This window comes from Hyla sarda, chromosome 8 (assembly GCF_029499605.1).
Source record: "Hyla sarda isolate aHylSar1 chromosome 8, aHylSar1.hap1, whole genome shotgun sequence".
Lineage (NCBI taxonomy): Eukaryota > Metazoa > Chordata > Amphibia > Anura > Hylidae > Hyla > Hyla sarda.
Window position 1 is genome coordinate 38,085,201 of NC_079196.1, and position 26,993 is coordinate 38,112,193.

A 26,993-nucleotide genomic window follows, 5' to 3' on the forward strand; every position below is an offset into this window, starting at 1 on the left:
CTACGCACGTTGGAATAGAAGACCTTGCAACTGTTTAAAGGGGTACTCCGCCCCTAGACATATTATCGCCTATCCAAAGGATAGGGGATAAGATATTAGATCGCTTGGGTCCCGCCGCTGGGGACCCCCGCAATATAGCAAGCAGCACCCACCTGTAACTGCTTCCGAAAACGCTGGAGGATCTCAGGCTAATTCCTCCCGACCACGGGGACGGAAGATCGTGACGCCAGGACTCCGCCCCTGTGTGACGTCACACCGCGCCCCCTCAATGCAAGTCTATGGGAGGGAGCGTGACAGTCGTCACGCCCCCTCCCATAGACTTGCATTGAGGGGGCGGGGCGTGACGTCACACGGGAGCGGAGTCGTGGCATCACGATCTTCTGTCCCTGTGCTGCTTGCTATATGCTATATGTCCCCGTGCTGCTTGCTATATGCTGCTTGCTACATTGCGGGGGTCCCGAGCGGCGGGACCCAAGCGATCTGATATCTTATCCCCTATCCTTTGGATAGGGGATAATATGTCTAGGGGCGGAGTACCCCTTTAAACAGTTACAAGGTCCTCTATTCCAACGTGCGCAGCTTGCAGTTACCTATATCTCTGACTCATGGCTTTGAAATTAGGCCCCCTCTCTCATATGTATGTCACTGTAAAAAAGTATTTGTAGTTAATGGGGTTCTCAGGGAAACTGAACGTATCAGACACTTTCTGCTATCCACAGCATAGGAAATAAGTGTCTGATAGCAATGGGAATCTGACTGCTGGGACCCCCTTCCCTTCCCCGATCCCCTGTACAGGGCCCTTCTTATCTATTATCTGTTCCCGGCACGCTCTGGCCCCCACCTTCCTGGATGCGGGCAAGTGACGGCCCGCTGATCAAATTATGGGCTGAGGCTGGACATTGATGTGGCCGGTGATTGGCTTAGTGGGCTGGCACTTGCCCACATCTAGGAATATGGATGAGACAACCCTTTTAATGTCTATGGGCAGCCTATGTCATTCACAACATGTATGTCAAATTGTGTTGCAAGATCAGTTTAGGTCCAACCAATCTAAGGTCCAAACTGTGGTCAGAATCACAGGTGCTTCATAGCAGCACCTTCCACTTTTACTTTAGTAGTCCATGACTCCCAAATTAGGGTATCACTGTATGTATACAGCAAATTTTGTAACGTCTCATATAAATGCTGATGATATTTTATTGAAGTTACATTTATAGCTGAGAGTCTTCTTCTTCTACTGATCTGTGCAAACCAGGAATAAATTTCAGGAGGTGCTTTCGGATGCTTCCTCTTCTACCTTTACGTGGCAATGTCCCAAAAAAATTTGATAGACTAATAGAGTCCCAGTTCGGTGACATTGACTCACTTTCACTGCTTGTCATACTAATGCTTCTGTGACGAGATAGGGAAGACCTCATGGAAGGGAGTCCATATAATTTATACATATGGTCGTCTTCAGTACTAGATTGGCGGCTATAACTAGCTTCTGTTCCAGAGTCTTCATCGAGCTCGGACATTGATCCAAGTTCATCATTACTGTTCAGAATAAGGGAGCTTAACAGGCTCTTTCCGCTGCTCGAGCTAGAAAATCTATGTTTGTTTAGGAAGGAACCAGGTGCCGTATTCCCAAACATCTTTGAATGAATGCAGTCCAGTTCTTCCTGTATTTTGCTCTCATTTATATTCCCTGTATGAATTAAATTAGAAACAGGAAAAAATTATTACACAGAGGATTTCTTGAAAGTATTGGGTTAGATAAATCCTAAAGGGTACCTTTCATCAAAAAAACTTTTGATATATTATAGATTAATGTGTGCAGAATAACTTTCCAATAGCATGTTATTAAAAAAATATGCTTCTTTCTATTTAATTTTCCACTTTGAAAAAAATGACCACTAGGGGTCTCCCTACCAGTTCTTTTTTATAGATTTCAGACTCATGCTGGAGTCCTAAATCTCAGACTGCAGCCGGGACACAGAAAAACTCCTGGCAGGGAGCAGTGCTGAGTTTGTCTGTGTCCCGGCTGCAGTTTGAGATTTAGGACTCCAGCATGAGTCTGAAATCTATAAAAAAGGACTGGTAGGGAGACCCCTAGTGGTCATTTTTTCAAAGTGGAAAATTAAATAGAAAGAAGAATATTTTTTAATAACATGCTATTGGAAAGTTATTCTGCATACATTAATCTATAATATATCAAAAAAATTTTTGATGAAAGGTACCCTTTAACCCCTTGAGGACCAGGCCTATTTTCACTGTAGGACCAGAGCGTTTTTTGCACATCTGACCACTTTCACTTTAAGCATTAATAACTCTGGGATGCTTTTACCTATCATTGTGATTCCGAGATTGTTTTTTCGTGACATATTCTACTTTATGTTATTGGTAAAATTTTGTCGATACTTGCACCATTTCTTAGTGAAAAATTCCAAAATTTTATGAAAAAATAGAAAATTTTGGATTTTTCTAACTTTGAAGCTCTGTGCTTGTAAGGAAAATAGACATTCTAAAAAAATTATATTTTCATTCACAAATACAATATGTCTACTTTATGTTTGCATCATAAAGTTGACATGTTTTTACTTTTGGACGACATCAGAGGGCTTCAAAGTTCAGCAGCAATTTTCCAATTTTTCACCAAATTTTCAAAATCGGAATTTTTCATGGACCAGTTCAGGTTTGAAGTGGATTTGAAGGGTCTTCATATTAGAAATACCCCACAAATGACCCCATTATAAAAACTGCCCCCCTCAAAGTATTCAAAATGACATTCAGTAAGTGTGTTAACCCTTTAGGTGTTTCACAGAAATAGCAGCAAAGTGAAGGAGAAAATTCAAAATCTTCATTTTTTACACTCGCATGTTCTTGTAGACCCAATCCTCTCAAAAAATCCTCTCAAAATTTGTAACCCAATTTCTTTTGAGTAAGGAAATATCTCATATGTGGATGTCAAGTGTTCAGCGGGCGCAGTAGAGGGCTCAGAAGGGAAGGAGCGACAATGGGATTTTGGAGAGTGAATTTTTCTGAAATGGTTTTTGGGGGGCATGTCCCATTTAGGAAGCCCCTATGGTGCCAGAAAAGCAAAAAAAAAAAAACACATGGCATACTATTTTGGAAACTACACCCCTCAAGGAATGTAACAACGGGTACAGGGAGCCTTAACACCTCACAGGTATTTCACGACTTTTTGTTAAATTCGGATGTGTAAATGAAAAAAAAATGTCACTAAAATGCTGGTTTTTCCCCAAATTTTACATTTTTACAAGGGGTAATAGGAGAAATTACCCCCAAAATTTGTAACCCCATTTTTTCTGAGTATGGAAATACCCCATGTGTGGACGTCAAGTGCTCTGCTGACGCACTACAATGCTCAAAAGAGAAGGAGCGCCATTGAGCTTTTGAAAAGGGAATTTGTTTGGAATGGAAGTCAGGGGCCATGTGTGTTTACAAAGCCAGTGGTGCCAGAACAGTGGACCCCCCCACATGTGATCCAATTTTGGAAACTACACCCCTCACAGAATTTAATAAGGGGTGCAGTGAGCATTTACACCCCACTGGCGTTTGACAGATCTCTGGAACAGTGGGCTGAGCAAATGAAAAATAAAAATTTTCACGGACCACTGTTCCAAAAATCTGTCAGACCTCTGTGGGGCGTAAATGCTCACTGTACCCCTTATTACATTACGTGAGGGGTGTAGTTTCCAAAATGGGGTCACATGTGCCAGCCCCCTCCCCCCCCCCACTGTTCTGGTACCATGGGGGCTTTGTAAACACACATGGCCTTCAATTCCAGACAAATTTTCTCTTCAAAATTCCGATGGCGCTCCCTCTGTTCTGAGCATTGTAGTTCGCCAGCAGAGCACTTCACATCCACATACTGGGTATGTTCTTACTCCGAAGAAATGGGGCTACATATTTTGGGGGACTTTTTTCCTATTTTCCCTTGTGAAAATGAAAAATTTAGGGTAACACCAGCATTTTAGTGAAAAATTATTTTTTTTCATTTTCCCATCCAACTTTAATGAAAATTCTTCAAACACCTGTGGGGTGTTAAGGCTCACTATACCCCTTATTACATTCCGTGAGGGGCGTAGTTTCCAAAATGGGGTCACATGTGGGTATTTATTTTTTTGCGTTTATGTCATAACCGCTGTACAATCAGCCACCCCTGTGCAAGTCACCAATTTAGGCCTCAAATGTACATAGTGCGTTCTCACTCCTGAGCCTTGTTGTGCCCCCGCAGAGCATTTTACATCCACATATGGGGTATTTCTGTACTCAGGAGAAATTGCGTTACAAATTTTGTTTTTTGTTTTCCTTTAACCTCTTGTGAAAATAAAAAGTAAAGGACAACACCAGCATGTTAGTGTAAAAAACTGTTTTTTTTTTTTTTTTTTTACACTAACAGGCTGGTGTAGACCACAACTTTTCTTTTTCATAAGGGGTAAAAGGAGAAAAAAAAACCCAAAATTTGTAGCACAATTTCTCCAGAGTACGGAAATACCCCATATGTGGCCCTAAACTGTTTCCTTGAAATACGACAGGGCTCCGAAGTGAGAGAGCGCCATGCGCATTTGTGGCCTAAATTAGGGATTGCATAGGGGTGGACATAGGGGTATTCTACGCCAGTGATTCCCAAACAGGGTACCTCCAGCTGTTGCTAAACTCCCAGCATGCCTGGACAGTCAGTGGCTGTCCGGAAATGCTGTGAGTTGTTGTTTTGCAACAGCTGAAGGATCCGTTTTGGAAACACTGCCGTACAATAAGTTTTTCATTTTTATTGGGGGGGGACAGTGTAAGGGGGTGTAAATGTAGTGTTTTACTCTTTATTTTGTGTTAGTGTAGTGTAGTGTTTTTAGGGTACGTTCACACTGGCGTCGGTTTACAGTGAACTTACCGCTAGGAGTATGCGCTGCGGCGAAAAATTTGCGGCAGCTCATACTTGAAGCAGGAAACTTACTGTAAACCTGCCCGTGTGAATGTACCCTGTACATTCACATGGGGGGGCAAACCTCCAGCTGTTTCAAAACTATAACTCCCAGCATGCACTGACAGACAGTGCATGCTGGGAGTTGTACTTTTGCAACAGCTGGAGGCACACTGGTTGGAAAACCTTCAGTTAGGTTCTGTTACCTAACTCAGTATTTACCAACCAGTGTGCCTCCAACGCTGGGCATGCTGGGAGATGTAGTTATGCAACAGCTGGAGGTACACAACTACAACTCTCAGCATGCCAAGACAGCTGTTTGCTGTTTGGGCATGCTGGGATTTGCAGTTTTGCAACATCTGAAGGGGTACAATTTAGAGATCTCCAAACTGCGGACCTCCAGCTGTTGCAAAACTGCAAATCCCAGCATGCCCAGACAGCAAACTGCTGTTTGGGCATGCTAGGAGTTGCAGTTTTGCAACATCTGGAGGGCCAAAGTTAGAGATCACTGCCAGTGATCTCCAAACTGTGGCCCTCCAGCTGTTGCAAAACTACAAATCCCTGCATGCCCAAACAGCTGTCTGGGCATGCTGGGAGTTGTAGTTTTGCAACATCTGGAGGGTTACAGATTAGAGACCACTGTATAGTGGTCTCAAACTGTACCCTCCAGATGTTGCTAGGCGACTTACCGGCTTCCGTCGGATCCAGGGAGCCAGCCGCACGACATCGTCGGACTCTGATCTCCTCCACCGATCGTCACCCGTAGCCTTGCCCACGGGGTAAGTGGACGTCGGCGCCTGTCCTCTGTCGTTTCCCCGTTCTTCCCCGCCTATTGTGGGTGGGCAGAACGGGGAAACCGAAAGTAAAGCCCCCCGCCCCAGATCTGCTATTGGTGGTCGCGTCTAGACCACCAATAGCAGGGATAGGAGGGGTGGCACCCCTGCCACCTCACTCCTATCCCTTCAGGGGGATCGTAGGTGTCTTGGACAACCGCGATCCCCCTTATATTCCGGGTCACCGGGTCACCATAGACCCGTATTACCCGGAATAGCCGCAAATTGCAAGTGTGAATTCAGTTGCGATTTGCGGCGATCGCCGACATGGGGGGGTCTGATGACCCCCCCCCCCTGGGCATTTGCGCGGGGTGCCTGCTGATAAATATCAGCAGTCATCCCGGTCCCCACCAGGCGCGCGGCAGGGACCGAAATTCCCACGAGCGTACAGGTACGCCCTTGGTCCTTAAGTACCAGGGAGCAAAGGCGTACCTGTACGCAGTTAGTCCTTAAGGGGTTAATAGAGGATCTCTGGTGAAATCCGTCAATTACTTTCTACCAGTACAAAGAGATAAATAATTCAGAATTTTACAAATGTGTCATCTATCTTAAAGGGGTACTCCGGTGAAAAACAATTTTTTTCTAATCAACTGGTGCCAGAGCGTTAAACAGATTTGTAAATTACTTCTATTTAAAACTTTAACCCTTCCAGTACTTATCTACTGCTGTATGTTCAGCAGGAAATTCTTTTCTTTTTGAATTTCCTTTCTGTCTTACCACAGTGCTCTCTGCTGACACCTCTGTCCATGTCAGGAACTGTCCAGAGTAGGAGCAAATCCCCATAGCAAACCTCTCCTGCTCTAGACAGTTCTTGACATGGACAGAGGTGTCAGCAGAGAGCACTGTGGTCAGACTGGAAAGAAATTTAAAAAAGAAGAGAACTGCACAGTAACCCACTGATTATTGAGCGTAACAATATAATCCTAAGGGCACATCTAAGTTGTATGCAGTGGATTTTTGCAGTGGTTCTGGACATGAATTATCCTCATACTATGGAGTTATTCCATTCTCTGGCTACAGTGATTCCCATGTATACAGTGAACAGAGCCGTATGCAGACAGCGCCATCAATTGTGTAGTGGCCAAGCCGGGATACTGCAGCTCAGCTACCATTTACTTTAATTGCTCTTCCTCTATATTGTGCCTTATCCTGAGGATAAGCTATCAATCAAAAAGTGCTGAAATCCCTTTAAACATATAGCAAATAAATTAAAAAGGACAAAAAATATGCAGGGTAGAACTTATAATAAAAATATTATAGTTACCGTGAAGCAGCTGGTGTTCTGTTCTTAAGGTACTTTGTAATTCCTTCCACTTTGATCGAAAATCTTCCTGTAAATGATAGGAAAAGATAAGTTTGCTCAGTTTAGGGTCTTAGATGAAAGAAGAGCATTGAAGACTAGTTACAACAACTGAGCCTGCAGCACAGGAAACCAGATATCTATGGTCGGTGTGTGGAAAGTACCTCGCAAAGCAAACGTGGAAACTTTTTTTTTTTTTTTAAATACAATTAGACACACATGAAAGACCTCAGCACAGTCTACCGCACATGGTAGGCAGTCGCTGGCCTCAAAGCAGGTTACTGAGCTTTTTGCTTACAGTATGGAAATTATCTACAAGCCACAGTAAGCAAAAAAGCGTGCGGACATATTGCTTTCCTACACACTACTGTCATGCAATGCTACAAAGATGAATGATCAGCATAAAGCTGGGTTCATTGTAAGCCAAATGTTATCTGTCCAAAAAGAAAGACTAATAGTTCAGCACAATTCGGCACCCAAACCGGTGCGGAAGATCTCAGTAGATAGAAGGATAAAGTGTTGACTACCGATCTGACTACAGGTCCAGCGATAAGCGAAATACTATTCATAAGAATTACAGTCGGCACTCACCATTTCTTCATGAACTTCTGCTTTTTATTATTGCATATTCACATACCTATTCTGGGGTAGATGTAAAGGGGGGGGTGTACAGCAAGGCTACAGCAGCCGTTTTGCACGTCTTAGTGCTTCATTGGGCCTCTGAGGCCCGATGAAGCATTGTAGACATGTGAAACGGCTGATGTAGCCTTGCTGCACCAGCTGTTTCGCACGTCTTAGTGCTTCATCGGGCCACAGAGGCCCAATGAAGCACTAAGATGTGCAAAATGGCTGCTGTAGCCTTGCTGTACCAGCCGTTTCGCACATTTTAGTGCTTCATAGGGCCTCAGAGGCCCAGAGAAGCACTAAGACATGCGAAACGGCTGCTGTAGCCTTGCTGTGCCAGCCGTTTCGCACGTCTTAGTGCTTCATTGGGCCACCGTGGCCCGATGAAGCATCAAGATGTGCAAAACAGTTGCTGTAGCTTTGCTGTACCAGCCGTTTCTCAAGTCTTAGTGCTTCATCGGGCCTCTGAGGCCCGATGAAGCATTAAGATGTGCAAAACGGCTGATGTAGCCTTGCTGTACTAGCTGGCTCGCATGTCTTAGTGCTTCATCGGGCCTCAGAGGCCCGATGAAGCACTAACATGTGCGAAACGGCTGCTGTAGCTTTGCTGTACCAGCCGTTTTGCACGTCTTAATGCTTCATCGGGCCTCTGAGGCCTGATAAAGCACTAAGATGTGCAAAACGGCTGTTGTATCCTTCCTGTACGTCTACCCCAGAATATGTTTGTGAGTATGCAATAATAAAAAGAAGATCATGAAGAAATGGTGAGTGCCAAATGTCTATACTTCTTAAGAACAATTGTTACCTGTGTATTTTATGTCATGATACATAAAATCCCTGTATTAGAACATTATATTGAGTAGGTATTATACAGCAGACTGACATGACACATAGATGTCTGTCCCGCACCCTTATTGACACACATAGTTTTTTGGTCAGTAATTGTTAGCTAAAACCAGAGTACAAAGAAAAAAATTGAAAAATGTGCACCTTTTTCAATGTTTTGGATCCTCTCCTGGTTTTGGATAAAAATACTGACCCAAATACAGTGATCTCTCAAGTTACATTGGCCTCAGGTTATAATATTGTTAATGTACATTGTTCTTTCCTGGACCACTGTAACTTGAAACCATATGCAACATAAAGTGCCAGAAATAGCTGGATCTGTGGTTCATGTGAATGGGTGGAAGACCCGACCAATCAGAATGGGCATTTCCTCGGTAAAACCCCTGTATTGCTGAAGTGCCTGCACTGATTTGCCATCTAGTAGCACCTCCCTATATTATAGTGTGGTGCGGTACTGCTCTTTACCTGTACTAAGACTAGCTGCTCCTTTGGACACCCATTGAGGGCGGCTCCATATTGTATCTCCGGTAGTGTTGAGCGGCATAGGCCATATTCGAATTCGCGAATATTCGCGAATATATGGACGAATATTCGTCATATATTAGCGGATATTCGCATATTCGTTATCTCCTCGTTTTATTTTCGCATATACGAAAATCCGCGCATGCGAAAATTTACATATGTGAAAATTTGCATATACAAAATTAGCATACGCGAAAATTCGCATATACGAAAATTAGCATATGCTAATTTTCGCATATACGAATTTTCGCACGCCAGTCTCACACAGTAGTATTACAGCCTTCTTTACACCACACAAGCTGGAAGCAGAGAGGGGTGATCACTGTGATGTGTACTGTAAAAAAAATAAATAAATAAATTATATTCGTAATTACGAATATATAGCGCTATATTCGCGAAATTCGCGAATTCGCGAATATGCGATATTCGCGAATAATATTCGAATTGCGAATATTCGCGAGCAACACTAATCTCCGGTACACTGTGTACTGTCCAGGACCCTAAAAAAGCACCTGTCCCAAAATGTATAAAGTGATTTATAGTTTCTAGCAGCTCTTTATGACTTTTGTGCAGTATATAAGTACTGGCTTTATCTGTATTAGGTCATTTGTAATTTTTCTGTAATCCAAATTTTTGTTATTTTGGGACATTTAGGAGTCCTTTGAACCGATTACCAGTTTTTCAAAGAGTTATGGTCTTAAGATCCAATGGTTGCAAGATATAATGTTCATCCTGGATAGTGTTGCTCGCGAATATTCGCAATTCGAATATTATTTGCGAATATCGCATATTCGCGAATTCGCGAATTTCGCGAATATAGCGCTATATATTCGTAATTATATTCGTTTTTTTTTTTGTTTTTTTTTCTTCACAGTACACATCACAGTGATCACCCCTCTCTGCTTCCAGCTTGTGTGGTGTAAAGAAGGCTCTAATAATACTGTGTGAGACTGGCGTGCGAAAATTCGGATATGCGAAAATTAGTATATGCAAATTTACACATATGCGAATTTCGCGTATGCTAATTTTGTATATGCTAATTTTCACATCTGTAAATTTTCGCATACCCGAATTTTCGCATATGCGAAAATAAAACGAGGATATGACGAATATGCGAATATTCGCGAATATATGACGAATATTCGTCCATATATTCGCGAATATTCGCGAATTCGAATATGGCCTATGCCGCTCAACACTAATCCTGGAACCAATTCATATTGTAACTTACAGGACCACTGTAGTAAGTGTGAACAAAGCTATAAATATAGAGAGTGGTTCAATCCAATTTGTCCTGATTGGACAACCCCTTAAAGGGGTACTCCACTTTCCAAGCGTCCGATCCCTGGGTGCGGGCTGGGAGGGTCGTGTCATCATGACCACGCCCCCTCAATGCAAGTCATTGGAGGGCCGTGGTGGCTGCCACTCCCCCTCCAATAGACTTGCATTGAGGGGGCGTGGTGTGATGTTACAACCCCCGTTGACCGCACAAAATGTTCTGGACGCTGGGGCAGTGGAGTACCCCTTTAACCCATATGAAGCCATAGGAAAACTACATTATAATAAAAATATTTGTTGCCATTTTCCACATACACCATATACTGTAACATACCTTTAAGATAAGTAGCTTAGCTTGCAGTTCAGCTTGTCTAATTCTTGTACTATATTCTGTTTCAATTCTGCAATGAGAGAATTCTCACGTGAGAGAAACAAGCACAAGCAGATGCCACAATGGTCTTCATAACTAACACCTCTTATTACACCATCTCTAAATTGTTTCCATCAATGTCTCTTCATTTCAATAATTTTATTTATTAACAACAGATTTTTTTTCTCACCATTACCAGTATAAGACTTTAGCATCATGAGACATTACTATCATGGCTTCCGCTCATTGACTGGATTGTGGCCTGTTGGGCTTGTAGTAATATTGTAAAGAATAGAAAGCTTGATGGAAACCTCTGAACAGTGTGAACAGGGCCTATTATTCAGTTTACTGATAGTAAAGGCCCCATACACATTAGAAAAAAGTTGTCTGACTGACTAATTTTGGGGTCTTCCAACTCTTCATCAACGTATGAACACTAAGCAAGCCGAACATTGATTTGTATGGTGGGATCAAGCCAAAAAAACGTTCGACCAACACCGATCACAGGTGAATGGGGCCTTGTTAGGCCCCCAGAGTCAACATCGCAATCACATTCACGGGGTGCTGCTGAACACTTAGATCAGTTGATTTGTCAGTTGCTACTGACTGTGGCATTTAAAGGGTTACTCCGCTCTCCAGTGTCCGGAACATTGAGTTCCGAACGCTGGGTATGGGCTTCCGTGTTCACGCCCGCCCCCTCGTGACGTTACTCCCTGCTCCGTGATGTCATGTCACGTCCCCTCAATGCAAGTCTATGGGAGGGGGCGTGACGGCCATTGTGTCCCCTTCCCATAGACTTTCATTGAGGGGGCGTGGTGTGATGTCACGGGGCATGACGTCACAAGCGGGCGGGCGTGAACACGGAAGCCCGTACCCAGCGTTCGGAACTCAATGTTCCGGATGCAGGGGAGTGGAGTAACCCTGTAAATGGGCACTATAATTAAAACTAATTTTTGCTATTACACTCCTTATGGTAAATAAAAAATCTGTTTTACGTACTTTGTTTAATATAATTAAGTTTTCTATGTTTTATTTGTGTTTAAAAAAGCTGCCACTAGGTGTCTCCCAACTGTCCAGAGCACATTTCCCCCCATCTCTTGCACAGAGTTTGGACTCCTTGTGGCCTGGCAGAAATCCAAAATCAGGAAATGCAGTATTGGTATGTTGGGCAGTAGGTGCAATAGCAGAATCACCTTTAATATTACTTACCTTAGAAAGTTTCCCGATGATTGGATGAGTTCCACTGTCTGCTGGTGACTAAATCCTTCCATGTTGACTCCATTAATATTAGTGAGCATGTCCCCTACAGATATATAAGAAAAATACATTTTCTCATTGGGTAGAAACGTGTTAACAAATAGGGATTAAGGGGAGTAGAGACATCATAATGGATCCATCAACAGCAGCTTATAGGTGGTTTCCACTTGGTACAAAATCTTTTTTTTATTTTTGCAGTTATTTGGGAGTCACAATGTGAGGGAGACCTCTAGTGGCCGGTTTTCAAACGTAAATTAAAACATTTTAATTAAAAAAATAAATAATGAAAATATATTAGAGATATGTTGTAGTGCATATGTACTACAACATATCAACAAAAAAAAGTTGATGACAGTGCCCATTTAAAGGAGTAATCCACTGCTCAGCGTTTGGAACAAACTCTCGAGACGGAGCTCATGATGTCATGCCCAGCCCCCTCAATGCAAGTATGTGGGAGGGGGCATGATGGCTGTCACGCCCCCTCCCATAGACTTGCATTGAAGGGGCAGGACATGAAGTCATGGGGCAGGGCTATGTCAACACGAGCTCCCGGAGCCGGCTCCAGTGTTCGGAACAGTTTGTTCCAAACGCTGAGCAGCGGAGTACTCCTTTAAGTCCCTCCTTGCTCCTGTACACTAAGCCACACGGCATACTGGTGAATGTGCGCACCTACTGGAGGTCAGCGGTGATTCTGTATGCATCGCCACTTGCACTCGCTACATTTACTATCCCTGGCCTGTGAATGTGTATGGCGGTCAAATCTAAATATGTGGTCAATTTGACATTTTTCACGAGAGTCGCTTTTTCCTAAGGGTATGTTTATATGGCAGAGTGTCTATCTGGGCGGATACTTGCAGTCGCCGGCTGAATATGCCTTCGCTAGGACCACTTGGAATTGTGCCATCTCCATAGACGGCAATGCATTTCTGAGAGGGTTCTGCAGAAAGAGTTGGCACGGCCAGAATCGGAATTTCTGTGACAAAATCAAATTTGTGCATGCTGCAGCAGAATCCTATTGAAAAGAATGGGAGTCTGCTGCAATAGAATTTCCGAGCAGAATTTTTCTACCCTATTCCTCTTGGAAATTCTACCATGTCAATGGGGACTTATGGCCAATTTTACATGATTTTCCACGATGGCTAAGGGATGAAGGTGGGGGGCACTGACCGGCTTTCAATCCAGCATTTTCGGATGGGCTGTCCTTATGCACTTTGTACACGTATGTCCTCGTGTCTGTCCCATAAGGCAGCTGTAGCTTGTATGTCTGCAATTCAAAGCATGAACAAAAAAACAGAGATTGTGTTAAAGTGTACCCGTCAGAGCCCACAGAAAAAAAAAAAGAATATGTTCCTCAGTACTAGAGATGAGCGAACTTACAGTAAATTTGATTCGTCACGAACTTCTCGGCTCGGCAGTTGATGACTTTTCCTGCATAAATTAGTTCAGCTTTCCGGTGCTCCGCTGGGCTGGAAAAGTTGGATACAGTCCTAGGAGACTCTTTCCTAGGACTGTATCCACCTTTTCCAGCCCACCGGAACATCGGAAAGCTGAACTAATTTATGCAGGAAAAGTCAGCAACCGCCGAGCCGAGAAGTTCGTGACGAATCGAATTTACTGTAAGTTGGCTCATCTCTACTCAGTACCTAACCCTGACCATGTACTGTAGGCCCTTACTATAAGGCCGCTCTATAAATCACATTATATTTTTTTGTTCTGACATTGTTCGATAATTTCAAGCATTTTTATAGTTACAGAAGCTGTTTTCAAATACAGAGCAACAAATCCCCTGCACAAACATTGATGTAGATCAGTGTTTCCCAACCAGGGTGCCTCCAGCTGTTTCAAAACTACAACTCCCAGCATGCCCGGACAGCCTTTGGCTGTCCGGGCATGCTGGGAGTTGTAGTGTTGCAACTGCTGGAGGCACTCTGGTTGGGAAACACTGATGTAGATGATACAAATGTAGTTCCCTGTATCTACCACTAAGGGGAAGCTTTATACTGTTTATTCATTAAAGTCACAAATAAAACAGTACACGGCAAGGTCTGAAGAAAAAAATTCTAAAAATGTAGAAGAAAATAAATCAGCATTTTGGACCTATTTCTTTTAACAGACGGGTGTAATGATAGCATACAACATAATATAATATATATATATATATAAACTACACACAATCGCCACTATGCTTATATTCTACATTAGATTTGCATAGATTTGCAGACACCTCTTTTGAATTTACCTGAATTTCAAATCCAAATGGTTCATTGTCATGTTTCGTGATAACTACAACTCTCCTGGAACACAAAACACATAATATACATAAATATATATTTATCAATCTAGAGTATAGTAGTATGTCGCGTTGGTTTTCCTCCATATACTCGTTCCCACAATCCAAAATATACTGATTCATTTGGACTTTAGATTGTGAGCTCCTGTGGGGACAGGAATCAATGCAGGAGATGGCAATCCCTGTACAGCCCTGCAGAATTTCTACAGCCGGGGGGGGGGATGCAGGACTTGTGCTCCCATACCTGTGTAGTAGTTCCCACACTACCCCCATATAGTAGCTAGGCCCCATCTGTGCTCCCATACAGTAGTTAGGCCCCTCATACTCCCCCCATATAGATATTAGGCCCCACATGCTGCCGCCATATAGAAGTTAGGCCCATAACACTTTGCCTGTATATTAGTTACTGCCCCGATATAGTTGTTAGGACCCCCATACTGCCCTTATATAGTAGTTGGACCACTCACACTGCCCCCAATATATAGTAGTTAGGACCCTCTCATGTTACCCACATATAGTAGTTACAACTCCCAAATAGCTGCCATATACTAGTTAGGTGCCCCACACTGGCCCCATATAGTAGTTAGGTCCCCTACATTGCTCCCATATAGTAGTGTGGTGTCCCGGTACCGGATGGTATACCGTACCTTGTGTGGTGGTCCCCAAAGTCAGAGTTACTTTGTTCCAGTAGGGTGCTCCTGGTGGGATAGCCCCTAGTCACCTCTTCCTTCTTCAATTTTGTTATGTTTGTGTGTATATTTAATTGTATATAGTATCACAGGACCTTAAGTCATGTGACTAATGTTAATTCTCTTAAGGTATGTTAAAGGACCTTCCTAGGTCACGTGTGTGGTCACATGTCTAGAGCATAATCCCTTGTGTAAAGTGAATGACAGATGGTATGGACCAATGAGCTCAAGGCCAGCCCCTGCCCATATAAGGGAGCTGCCAGCCAATCCTCGCTCTCTTGCTCCTGAGCTGCAAAGCAAGCAGCGTATCTCTTGGGTTCCGGACTAGCAGAGAGAGTAGATCCGCGCAACTTTCAAAGACAAGACCAGGCCGAAGCCTGATAATACCAACCCGTGAGTTATAATACAACTCCCCGCTAAAGTCTGCGTGACTGCTGGACCTAAACTCAATCCCCTAAATCCAGCGGAACAGCGCATATAAATCTCCTGAGCTTAAAATTCACAAGGTCCTAGCTAATAGCCAGGATCCTCATAGACTCTGATTGTACAAAGACTGTTCCTGTTTGATTCTGCATAAAACCTGCAGTAAAAGTTCAGACAGTTTTCTGAAACCTCCGGTTGTGGACAATCATTTATTATCCCTCCCTATCGCTCTTGGGACGGGTGGCGGTAGGACAAGCATATAAAGAGGGGCCCTCACCCTGGCGTCATGATAGTTAAGGGTTAAACCAGCACCCTTTCATCACTGCACAGCTACACCCCATATACCCTATACCCCCACAAGCTTACCCCAGTAGTTAGGACCCCCACCACACACACACACTGCCTCCATATACCACTTCTGTCCAAGAAGATACAGTTCCAGATGGCTGATACTGCCCCCTCCGCCCAGCGCTAGGTGCATCTTCTACATCCACTGCGCATGTGCTTGCTCCGCCCCTCTGACAAACAATGGCTGCAACCCCTGCATTTGCATTATATAATCCAGCAGACATCCAGCATTTTTGTGGCCTGCAAGGTAAGGATGAGACATCGTGGACCAAAAAAAAAATGACACGGTGGGCTTGATGTGGCCCGCAGGTTGTTTTACGCATGTGATCTACCATTGCAACTGACATAATTTATTTCCATTATACACGCACTCTAAGAACAATAAGAACTCCATTCATGTGTGTATGATAACTGTGTGGCTATTAAAACTATTGCTTGCACACAATGGCAGCCATAAAGTCATTTACATTGTTGGCACCAATGTTGAAGTAGCCCATGGGGTTTAGAGACTGGCATGCCAGTAGAACAGCTAATGCATGCTGGTAGAACATTGAATATACAGGTACACATTTCGGTGTACATACCATAGATGTAGGACTTACATTGGGGCCTATAAGACCTTTCCCTGGCTTGGGCACGCATTTTACCCATTTTAAGAGTTCCCAATATCTACAATTAGTGCTCTAGTAACAATCTTACTGGGGGAGGGTAGTGTATATCTGTTGCTCTCCCATTCATTAAATAAGGAGGGGGTGAGAGAGGGCAACAAACTATGGGCTGTCCAGGGTTAGGGTATGTTACCAGTAATGGCCTCCTTATTTGTTGTTCCAATGCCCCCTGTAAAATCCACAGCTTGAAATGTTGACATGGGGGGGATTTATCAAAACCTGAGTAGATGAAAAGTTGACCAGTTTCCCATAGCAACCAATCAGATCACTTCTTTCATTTCTCCAAGGCCCTTTTAAAAATGAAAGAAGGGATCTGATTGGTTGCTATTGACCGGTTTTGATAAATCTTCCTGAGGGAGCATTCACACCACATTTTTGCAATACAGTTCCCGTGTCAGGTTTTTGATGAAAAACGGATTCCTCAAAACCGGACTAAACTGTATCAAACCGTGTGTACAAATTTCAACCTGTATACAGTTAAAAACTGTATACGGTTTGAAAAATGATGTCTGGTTGCATCCGTTTTTTGAGAAAAAAAGTATACGTTTTTAACTTGCCACTCCATTTTGAATAAAGTTTCACTTGTTTGATTGAAATTCCAAGAAAAACTGCAAAGTCAAAAACCGTATGGTGAAAACCGGATGGAACCGTACGCACATACGGTTCTGTAAGGTTCCCATTGACTCCCATGTAAAAAAAGAAAAACGTATACGGTTTAATACAGTTTTTCACCCGGACCAAAAAACGTGTTAGATTACAGTTTTGGTTACGGGAGAAAAAACTGACAAAACTGTACAGGATGCAAAACGGACACAACCGGATGCATCGTTTGGCATACGGTTTTCAATGTAGAGTCAATGCGTACGGTTTTCAATACGGTTCCATACGGTTTTCACATTGAAAACGTATACGGGAACTATATTGCAAAAACGTGGTGTGAATGCAGCCTTATAGACTTTTGTGACAAATTGGGAAGAACATTCTTTGACAGGTTTCACCGCAACAATTTTACTTGCACAATGTGTTAGTAATTCGTACTTTTGTTTTGTAATGGAGCTTAGAATCGTGGAGAATTACATACGCAGTTTGGGTAGAACTGTCTCTGACAGCATTTCCACAGCCCAATGATGAAACCCATCAAAAACAACAAAAACGTTACTATTATAGATGTTTACTAAATCATCATGAATGTCCTTGAATATACATGTCAAAAATATGCAAAATAGGAGAAACTGCATACCTTTATTACCCATTTTTTTAAATATAATTATATAATGAGAAATCTTAACACCAACCTGTTCGGTTCTGATAGTGTTGAGTCAACCAGTGAATTTGATCTTGACTTGGAAAGCTGTAAAGAATGGAAACTCTATCAGTTACTCAGCGGTGATAGTTGGAATATTCTGAGATCTTGAGAATTAAAGGGGTACTCCTGTGCCCTAGTGTTCTAAACATTTTGTTCAGAACACTTGAAGCGGGTGGCTGTGATCGTGACGTCACACCACACCCCCTCCATTCATGTCTATGGTAGGGGGCGTGGCAACCGCCACGCCCCCTCTCATAGACATGAATGGAGGGGGTGTGGTGTGACATCATGATGGACGTGGCCATGGCATCACGATCACGGCCGTCCACTCCAAGTGTTCTGAACAAAATGTTCAGAACGCTGGGGCATGGGACTACCCCTTTAAAGACGAGGTTCTAAACATAAGGAGTTCTATGTGAGAGGAATGTCAACTTTTCTATTCAAACCAGCTCCTGTAGTAATTGTTCCACATCTTCACTACTGTTACAGTAAAGAAGCCTTGTCACATCTGAAGACCAACCTGAGAGGACACTCCATTGTCGTTTCAGGTGAACAGGTTCTTACCATATTTTATGCACGTTAAGCATTTTTATTACATAACATTTGTACAAACTCATTTTTTACCTACATACCCCTTCTGAAGACAAAATACGTGTAAATATCCTTAGGGGCAAGTCTTATGTTCTGTAAGAACTGTTAAATAGTTGTAACAGAACAACAAGTGTGGACCCGCTGTGCTACCCAACCGGTTTGGCTATGGGAGATGCTTTAGGGTAGAATCTAAGTACCCTGTATGTTTTCACCCTTTATCCCAATCCAGAATGTGGAAGCTGGACCTCGTTGATAGAGGGTACCGGGTCGTTTTCCAAGTGTGGATAGATGCTGGCCTAGTGGACCAGAAGGAACTGGTTCAAGGCACCAAATAATCAGTCTATGTAGGCCTTAGTCCAGACATGGTTTGTGGGAAGACAGCAGAGTAGTAAAGTCAGGAACGGGGGTAGGAGGATTGTGGTAGGAGGCATATGTTCATAGTGTGCAGTGCCGGTCACTACAGTACACAAGGGTCAGGTAAAGGTAGAGTCAGAAGTTCAGGTACAGGTCAGAACATAGGATAACAGTATAGAATCACTGGTGATACAAAGAGGTTTTTGCTATAGAAAACCAAATTGTTGTTTAGGCATCATAGCTGGTGAGGCAGCCTTAAAGGGGTTATCCAGGAAAACTTTATATATATATATATATATATATATATATATATATATATATATATATATATATATATATATATATATCAACTGGCTCCAGAAAGTTAAACAGATTTGTAAATTACTTCCATTAAAAAATCTTAATCCCTTCAGTACTTATGAGCTTCTGAAGTTAAGGTTGTTCTTTTCTAAGTGCTCTCTGATGACACGTGTATCAGGAACCGCCCTGTTTAGAAGAGGTTTGCTATGGGGATTTGCTTCTAAACTGGGCGGTTCCCGAGACACGTGTCATCAGAGATTACTTAGACAAAAAAGAACAACCTTAACTTCAGAAGCTCATGAGTACTGAAAGGATTAAGATTTTTTTATAGAAGTCATTTACAAATCTGTTTAACTTTCTGGAACCAGTTGATCTATATATATATATATATATATATATATATATATATATATAAATATATAAACTTTTTTCCTGGATAACCCCTTTAAGGCTGCCTCACCAGCTATGATGCCTAAACAACTATTTGGTTTTCTATAGCAAAAACCTCTTTGTATCACCAGTGATTCTATACTGTTATCCTATGTTCTGACCTGTACCTGAACTTCTGACTCTGCCTTTACCTGACCCTTGTGTACTGTAGTGACCGGCACTGCACACTATGAACATATGCCTCCTACCACAATCCTCCTACCCGTTCCTGACTTTATTACTCTGCTGTCTTCCCACAAACCATGTCTGGACTAAGGCCTACATAGACTGATTCTTTGGGGCCTTGAACCAGTTCCTTGTGGTCCACTAGGCCACACTTGGAAAACGACCCGGTACCCTCTATCAACGAGGTCCAGCTTCCACATTCTGGATTGGGATGAAGGGTGAAAACATACAGGGTACTTAGATTCTACCCTCAAGCGTGTCCCATAGCCAAACCGGTTCGGTAGCACAGCGGGTCCACACTTGTTGTTCTGTTACAACTATTTAACAGTATTTAACGATTTGTAAATTACTTCCATTAAAAAATCTTAATCCTTTCAGTACTTATGAGCTTCTGAAGTTAAGGTTGTTCTTTTCTAAGTGCTCTCTGATGACACGTGTCTCAGGAACCGCCCAGTTTAGAAGAGGTTTGCTATGGGGATTTGCTTCTAAACTGGGCGGTTCCCGAGACACGTGTCATCAGAGAGCACTTAGACAAAAAAGAACAACCTTAACTTCAGAAGCTCATGAGTACTGAAAGGATTAAGATTTTTTAATAGAAGTAATTTACAAATCTGTTTAACTTTCTGGAACCAGTTGATATATATATATATATATATATATATATATATATATATATATATATATATAAAGTTTTTTCCTGGATAACCCCTTTAAATAGGTCAGGACAGGTGGGAATAGGTTTTGGATGTAAGCACAACCACTATACCAATCACTATAAGAGAGAGCGTGCACACCCTATAGACCAGGGCAAACATAGCATTGGAGGAGGAAGCAGTAAGAGCACAGGATGAGAAGGTTCGGGCTGGATGGTGGTTATTGCAGAATGGGGACTAGGCCACCAGCGTAGCAGTAGTCTGAGGATCTGGCTCAGTCGAAATGTTCATAGCTTTAAAACAAAATGACATAAATGCTGAAGGTGACGCTATTTTTTCTATTAAAAACAGAACTTGTAACAGAAGCTCCTGACAGGTGTTCAAACCCGGATGTGAACATCTCCTTAGAGAAGGCAACAAATGGCTTTTTTTGCACTTATTTTTACAAATAATTTCTTAAATGGTAACTCTCATTAAAAAATTTTTTGCTATTGTACTCCTTATGGTAAATAAAAAAGATTTCTAATATACTTTGGTTAAAACAAATGAAGTTTTCTAGATCCAAACACAGGAAGTGCAGCCTGGAGTGCTGAGGGGGGTGTGTGTCCAACCAACAGTATAGTTAAGTGTGAGAGGAGCTATGATTGGATGAGGCTGGACACCGCTCCCCCCTCAGCACTCCAGGCTGCACTTCCTGTGTTTGGACTTCGGTCCTAAGTCTGTGTATAAGATGGGGGAAAATGTGCTCTTGAGCTTTTTTAAGCACAAATAAAACATAGAAAACTTCTTTTTTTTTTTTAAAACAAAGTATATTAGAAATATTTTTTATTTACCATAAGGAGTGCAATAGCAAAAATTTATTTTAATGAGAGTTACCCTTTAAGTCCTTGAACTAATATATTTTTCAGTAAATGTGTTCCCCTGACTTCAGGACACTCTAAGTTTGTTTGTAGTTGGAGACACGGTCTGTGTACGCAAAACTTTTAGAGTATGTTTGTACTAAAGGGTCATTCCAGGGAGTAGTTTTTATATAATTCTTCTCAGGTAGGTGATAAAAAAAGCAAAATAACCAATGGTCACTGATTGGCTGAGTGGACAATTGTGCCAACTTTGATGCCAGAAGTGGTGTGCAGCGAGACCGGAGTTCTGTGACAACGGGGGTGGTGGCAGCAGGGGAACAAGCAGTGTTGGTTATTTTATCTCCTACCACCAATCTTTAAGAGTTTAAAAAATGTTTCTATATTATTTTCAATAAAAGAAGTTTATATGGTAGTTTTATGTGGTATTAAATTATTAAATTAAATTAGGATGTCATATCCTGAATGGAATGCAGTGGTACAATGGCTTTGTCCAGTTTGATGAATATTGTACATGTATTTTCAGTTAGATAATGTCTTCCGTGGATCAATAGATGTCAGTGGGCAAGGTGGAGGCCTGAAGGACTTGGCATTCAGCTACAGTATAAAGGGGCAGAGGGGCAAAACAAGTTTACTTTCCCATGTACTGAGTTTACAGGATCATGTTAGCAGTAAAATCCTAATGGGTTTCCCATTCGATCTTCTTATCTTTCTTGAGCCAACTTCTGATTTATGACATGATCAGATTAATGGTCAACTTTGATGTGGTCATGAATGAGATCAGAAGTTCTTTTTAGAAGGGACAGAAAGGCTGATAAGAAAAAGCCACTCCGATGAAGTTTACTGCAGGACCCTGTAGAGCAGTGGTTTTCAGCCTTTTTTGCCTTAGTACCCTTTGACAGCCTATTCCCAAAAAATTGTACGCCCATATTAGAGACATTTTGTAATGATTATAGTATAATTCATATGTTTTATTTTCCTCTATAACAGGCCCCCTGTTCCTCTCCCCTCCACAGAACCAGCCAAGCAAACATTTTAGGCTCCTTTCTGCAGTACAATACCCACCTATTTACAAACTCCCCATGTTTATTGTCACACGCAGTAATAGTACCGGCTTTACATCCCCATTAAGTTGTTATGCCCCCTCTGTGCCCCCAAATATAGTTGTAGGCACCCAAACTGCCCCCATATTTAGTTGTAGGCCACTATACTGTCCCGCTTTGGGGCTCCACTGCACCTCTGGTCATGGGGACTTATTGTATGGCGCATAGCAGTAGGTCCCCGATCTGCAGCGGCAGGGGAGAAACAAAGCTGATGGTAGTTCCTGCCGCAGCAGCCCAGTGCCCGCGCTTCCCCTCTGCTGTCCTCCTGCTCCGCTCCGCCCTCCATTTCTTTTAATGTGGTCCAGACCAGTAACCAGTGGCTGTGGCTGCCATTACTGATTTTTTTCAAGTACCCCCTGGAGAACTGCTAATTCCCCCTGGGGGTACTTGTAGCCAAGGTTGAGAATCACTGCTGTAGAGTCTGTACAAGAAAAAGCAAGCTTTATTTTTTTCATCAAGACCTATAAAATGTTAATTTTTTTTGTTAAGAAAATGCATTTAAGGTGTCCATATTAAGCACTTGTAACCCCATTGCCATCTGCCTGCAAGGCATTGAGTAGGCTTCTCGTGGTTCTAAAGAAATGAACAGAATTTTAAAAATGTTTTAGAAGATAGGATGTGCACAGTTGCTCTATCTCTCTATCTTAGATATATATATAGAACAGTGTGAGTTTTATATGTGTGTTTTACAAATAAAATTCATGGCTTACTGTGATTTTATGGTGTTCTAAATGCAGTTTCTTCTGTATGCAGACGCAGGTCACATTGGGTTGCTTTGGCACCTGGAAAGATTTCAGTTCTGAAAGTGGCAACCTGGCTTATGTATAAGATGCCTGGGAGTGGCAGGTGTTTGCACCAATTGTTGGGTCTGTGAATTCATAACAAGTGACACCGAAAAAAAAAAAGTGAGTGACATAAGGTGCCAGGATCTTGGAGGAGGAAAAGTCTGCCGCTCAGTTTAAAGGGTTACTCCACTCCTAGACACCTAATACCCTATCCTTTGGATAGGGGATAAGATTTCTGATCGTGGGGGTCCCGCTGCTGGGGACCCCCGTGAACTCGGCTGCGGCACCCCAGACATCTGGTGCATGGAGAGAACTTCGCTCCTTGCCAGATGACTGGCGATGTTGGGCAGAGGCTCGTGATGTCACGGGCACGCCCCCTCAATGCAAGTCTATGGGAGGGGGCGTGATGGCCATCACGTCCCCTCCCATAGATTTGCATTGAGGGGGCGTGGCCATAACATAATGAGCGGGCATGGCTGTGATGTCATCTGCCTCCGGAGCTGCACCTGATGCTCTAAATGAATGCTGCGTGCAGCAAGAAGATCTCGAGGGTCCCAAGCGGCGGGACCCCCGTGATCAGACATCTTATCCTCTATTCTTTGGATAGGGGATAAGATGTCTAGGGGCAGAGTACCCCTTTAAGCTACTAGAGAGAGTAGCACTGGACACCACAGTGGCTCAGTGGTAATCACTGTTGTCTTGCAGTGCTGGGGTCCTAATCCCATCTAATCCCACCAGGACAAAATCTGCAATGAGTTCATATGTTCTCACTGTGTTTGTGTGAGTTCCCTCCAGTTTCCTCCTATAATACAATGCATGCTGATAAGTGAATTTAGAACTGCTGCTGGTCAAGGCCTGGAGGACCGTAGGTCAGAACTGTTGTATGCAAAGTTGTAATGTAACGTAAAAAGAGATGTGATTAAGTACCTGTGTACTTGCTTAGTTGTTCCATCAAGAACCTCTCTGAGACAGCGTGGCACCTCCCAAATGGGGGACCTGTCTGATCGGTTGCTATTGGCAACTGCTCCGCTTTTTCTCTGCACAGATTTTGATAAATCTCCCCTTATGTGTCCAGTGTATTTTTTAATTACTCCTGGTAGCCATAAAGTACAATAGTAGTTTTGTTTGTGGTTTCGGCTACTATGATAGCAGACCTGACCCAATGGCAGCATAATCTGATGATAAACCCGCTTAAAATTCTCATCTGTAAGTAAAAGAAACAATAAAGACCTTCCTTGACCTTGTGTATCCATCCTTCACCATAACCACCAGGCACTAAAAAGACTAAAGTTTGCTGAAAACTTTTGTGTTGTCTTGTAAGAGGATTGGTCCGTATGTATCTTCATGTAGAAACCTTTGGTTGTAACATTTGTACTTACCTGGTATCACAGTAAAATATATAGGAAACATGATAAATAGAATTACTAACAACTTGATTAACTAAATTCAGATACGTACATCTACTGGTGTTTTGGTGCATTGGGTAGAGAAACTTTACCATAAAGTCAACAAATGCAAACCCCACATTGGTAATACTTTTTAATCAGACTTTTTTCATTTTGTCCATGTTATATTTTCTTACATTTTTCTTATTTGTTATATTTATCTTGTCCCTTGTAATTTGCTTTATCCAATATAGTATAGCCCATGTAGTAAAAATAAGATTTTATCTCTTACAGTATATAGAATTCACCTACCTGCTTGTGGGTGCGTGGTAATGTTGCTAAAGCCCCTGCCAAGCTATGGCTTCCTCTACAACCGTCCATGCCATTAGTCCACAATGTTTTGGAACACTCCCCGAAATTGCTAAGAACAAGGTTTTCCAGCTGAGATCCACACATGTCCCGTTTCCTGGGCCTCATGGTAGACATGATGCTGGTCTGTCAGTCGACCCCCTTCACAGAAATTTCATATCTGCTTAAAAAAAGAGAAAATACATCGGCTGCAGTAAATGAGAACGGAAATATACTGCTTGTGGTTTCCTATGTAAAACACGTAAATCTTTTGTGATACCAGAGCAGCATTGTATGTCTGCATTAACCCTTGCACAACAGGTTCTTCTTAAACTTGACACAATGAGAAACATTGATAAAAAAAAATGTGCGTACAGGAAGATTGCAAAAGAATTTCTAGAAACTCATTACAAAAATGACACACAAAAGGAGAAATAAGATGGGGGTTTCCTCCCACTCTCCAAAAATATTTAGTAAATTAGGCTAGTTAGTTTCCTAGTAACTGCCCCCACAGTGTATAGAAGATGGGGCAGATGTAAATCATTATAACAGGCTGATCATTGCACTTTCTTTTTGTCCCGTCCCCCCTCCACCCCCCATCTAAACCACAGGTAAGAAAGCTCCACAGTTACTGAATTCAATTAATACAATTTTAAGCAATTAATTTTAATAAGGAGAAGTCCGGCGCGCACTTTTTTCATTTTATCCCGTCCGGGCTGCAAAATAAAAGAAAACACACTTTCTCTTACCTGCCAACGAGCCCCCGGAGCTCCGATACACTCCGGTACAGGTGTTCGGTCCCCGGGCTGTATTCTTCTTACTTCCTGTTAGCCCGGCACGTCACACGGAGCTTCAGCCTATCACTGGCCTCAGCGATGTCCCGCCTCGGCCAGTGATAGGCTGAAGCTCCGTGTGACGTGTCGGGCTAACAGGAAGTAAGAAGAATACAGCCCGGGGACCGAACACCTGTACCGGAGCTCCGGGGGCTCGTTGGCAGGTAAGAGAAAGTGTGTTTTCTTTTATTTTGCAGCCCGGACGGGATAAAATGAAAAAAGTGTGCGCTGGACTACTCCTTTAATAATATGTTGATATAAATATATATATTTTTTTATAAAGGAAAAAAATAAGGATTCTATATATATTTTTTTGTTACTTTTTTTTTTAAAGAAAACATACAAATATCACTATACATTCATATAAAACATAACATAGTTATTCTTATGTTTTCCCTCAGCCCTATTCCTACTCTCCCATCCCCCCCTAAAACCTTCCCCCCTTTTTATTTCCATTTCTCCCATTCTTTATTATTCTCTACGCTTTACTTTTTCTATAATATATAGATTCATATTTTCAAACTTTATCCACAATATTAATCCATTCTTCAATATATGGGGCTTTAGGTGCAAACCATTTCCTAAGGATCAAAATTTTTGTTAAACCAAAAAGTTTGGTAATTAATTTTTTATTACTTCTAATTTCTAATCCCATTACTGCTGTCATCATGTCATATTTTAGTTTCACCCCCAAGTTTCCTTCGATCTTCCTATAAACTTGTTCCCATGATATTTGAATCTTATTACATCCCCACATCATATGTACCAAATCTGCATTTTCTATATTACATCGGGGGCAATTTGGCGCCGATCAAATTGAGTTTACTGTCCACCAGTACCCATACGTCCTTTTTAGTAGCAGTTTATCCAATGTTTTTTTTGTTTCCAAGTGCCTAGCCTTACATGCCTTATTTACCAATACTCTGCCCGATCCTCTCTCTGTCCCAAAGCCATCTATAATATTATCCTTTTCTATGGTTTATAGGGCTTAGCATTGAAATATGAAATCCCACAGAGCATTAGTAAACAAATTAAAAAAGACCGGGATCCAATATTGACCCCTGTGGTACTCCACTAGTAATTGTGACCCGACTGGATTAAGTTCCATTAATTCCAGCCCTCTGCTTCCTATCAATGAGCCAGTTGGTAACCCATTTACATATATCCTTTCCTAGTCCTAAAATCCTCCTTTAATGTACCAACCTGATATGTGGCACAGTTTCAAATGCATTTGTTTTGTTCGGTTGATATGGAAGTTGTTTATTTTAAGTTGTTTTTCAAAACTACTTTAGCTAAAACTCTGCCCATTGGTTCAAACCATTTTCGTGTTTGTGCTTCCTCTTTTCTTTCTTACCTTGCCCAGCTGATAAATATGACGTTCTTCCTTTTTCTTCTTATTGCAGATGTGCTTCTCACTCTGAGACCACGCTTCCTCTTCACCCTTCATATCCACACAATTTCTCACCGTCCTAGTGAATAGGCGGTGTGTCC

General features: G+C 42.2%; 1 protein-coding gene across 1 annotated transcript; it reads right to left on the minus strand.

The window, feature by feature from the left end:
• Positions 1 to 600: 600 nt before the first annotated feature.
• On the minus strand, positions 601 to 26,993 carry CYTIP (cytohesin 1 interacting protein). The gene is made up of 9 exons (XM_056534404.1): positions 26,857 to 26,993; positions 24,634 to 24,850; positions 17,668 to 17,723; positions 14,194 to 14,248; positions 13,122 to 13,218; positions 11,907 to 12,000; positions 10,662 to 10,728; positions 7,022 to 7,088; positions 601 to 1,687 (listed from the first exon to the last, which is right to left on the minus strand). Exons 2-9 carry the CDS (start codon positions 24,805 to 24,807, stop codon positions 1,212 to 1,214), a joined length of 1,086 nt encoding a protein of 361 aa, XP_056390379.1. The 5' UTR covers positions 24,808 to 24,850; positions 26,857 to 26,993; the 3' UTR covers positions 601 to 1,211.

Coding starts and splice junctions, on each gene's coding strand:
- CYTIP (XM_056534404.1), bottom strand. CDS start 24,807: ATGTCTACCATGAGGCCCAGGAAACGGGACATGTGTGGATCTCAGCTG. Junction 7,089..10,661: donor CTAAGCTACTTATCTTAAAG/GTATGTTACAGT, acceptor TATCATTTACAG/GAAGATTTTCGATCAAAGTG. Junction 1,688..7,021: donor AGAACACCAGCTGCTTCACG/GTAACTATAATA, acceptor TAATTCATACAG/GGAATATAAATGAGAGCAAA.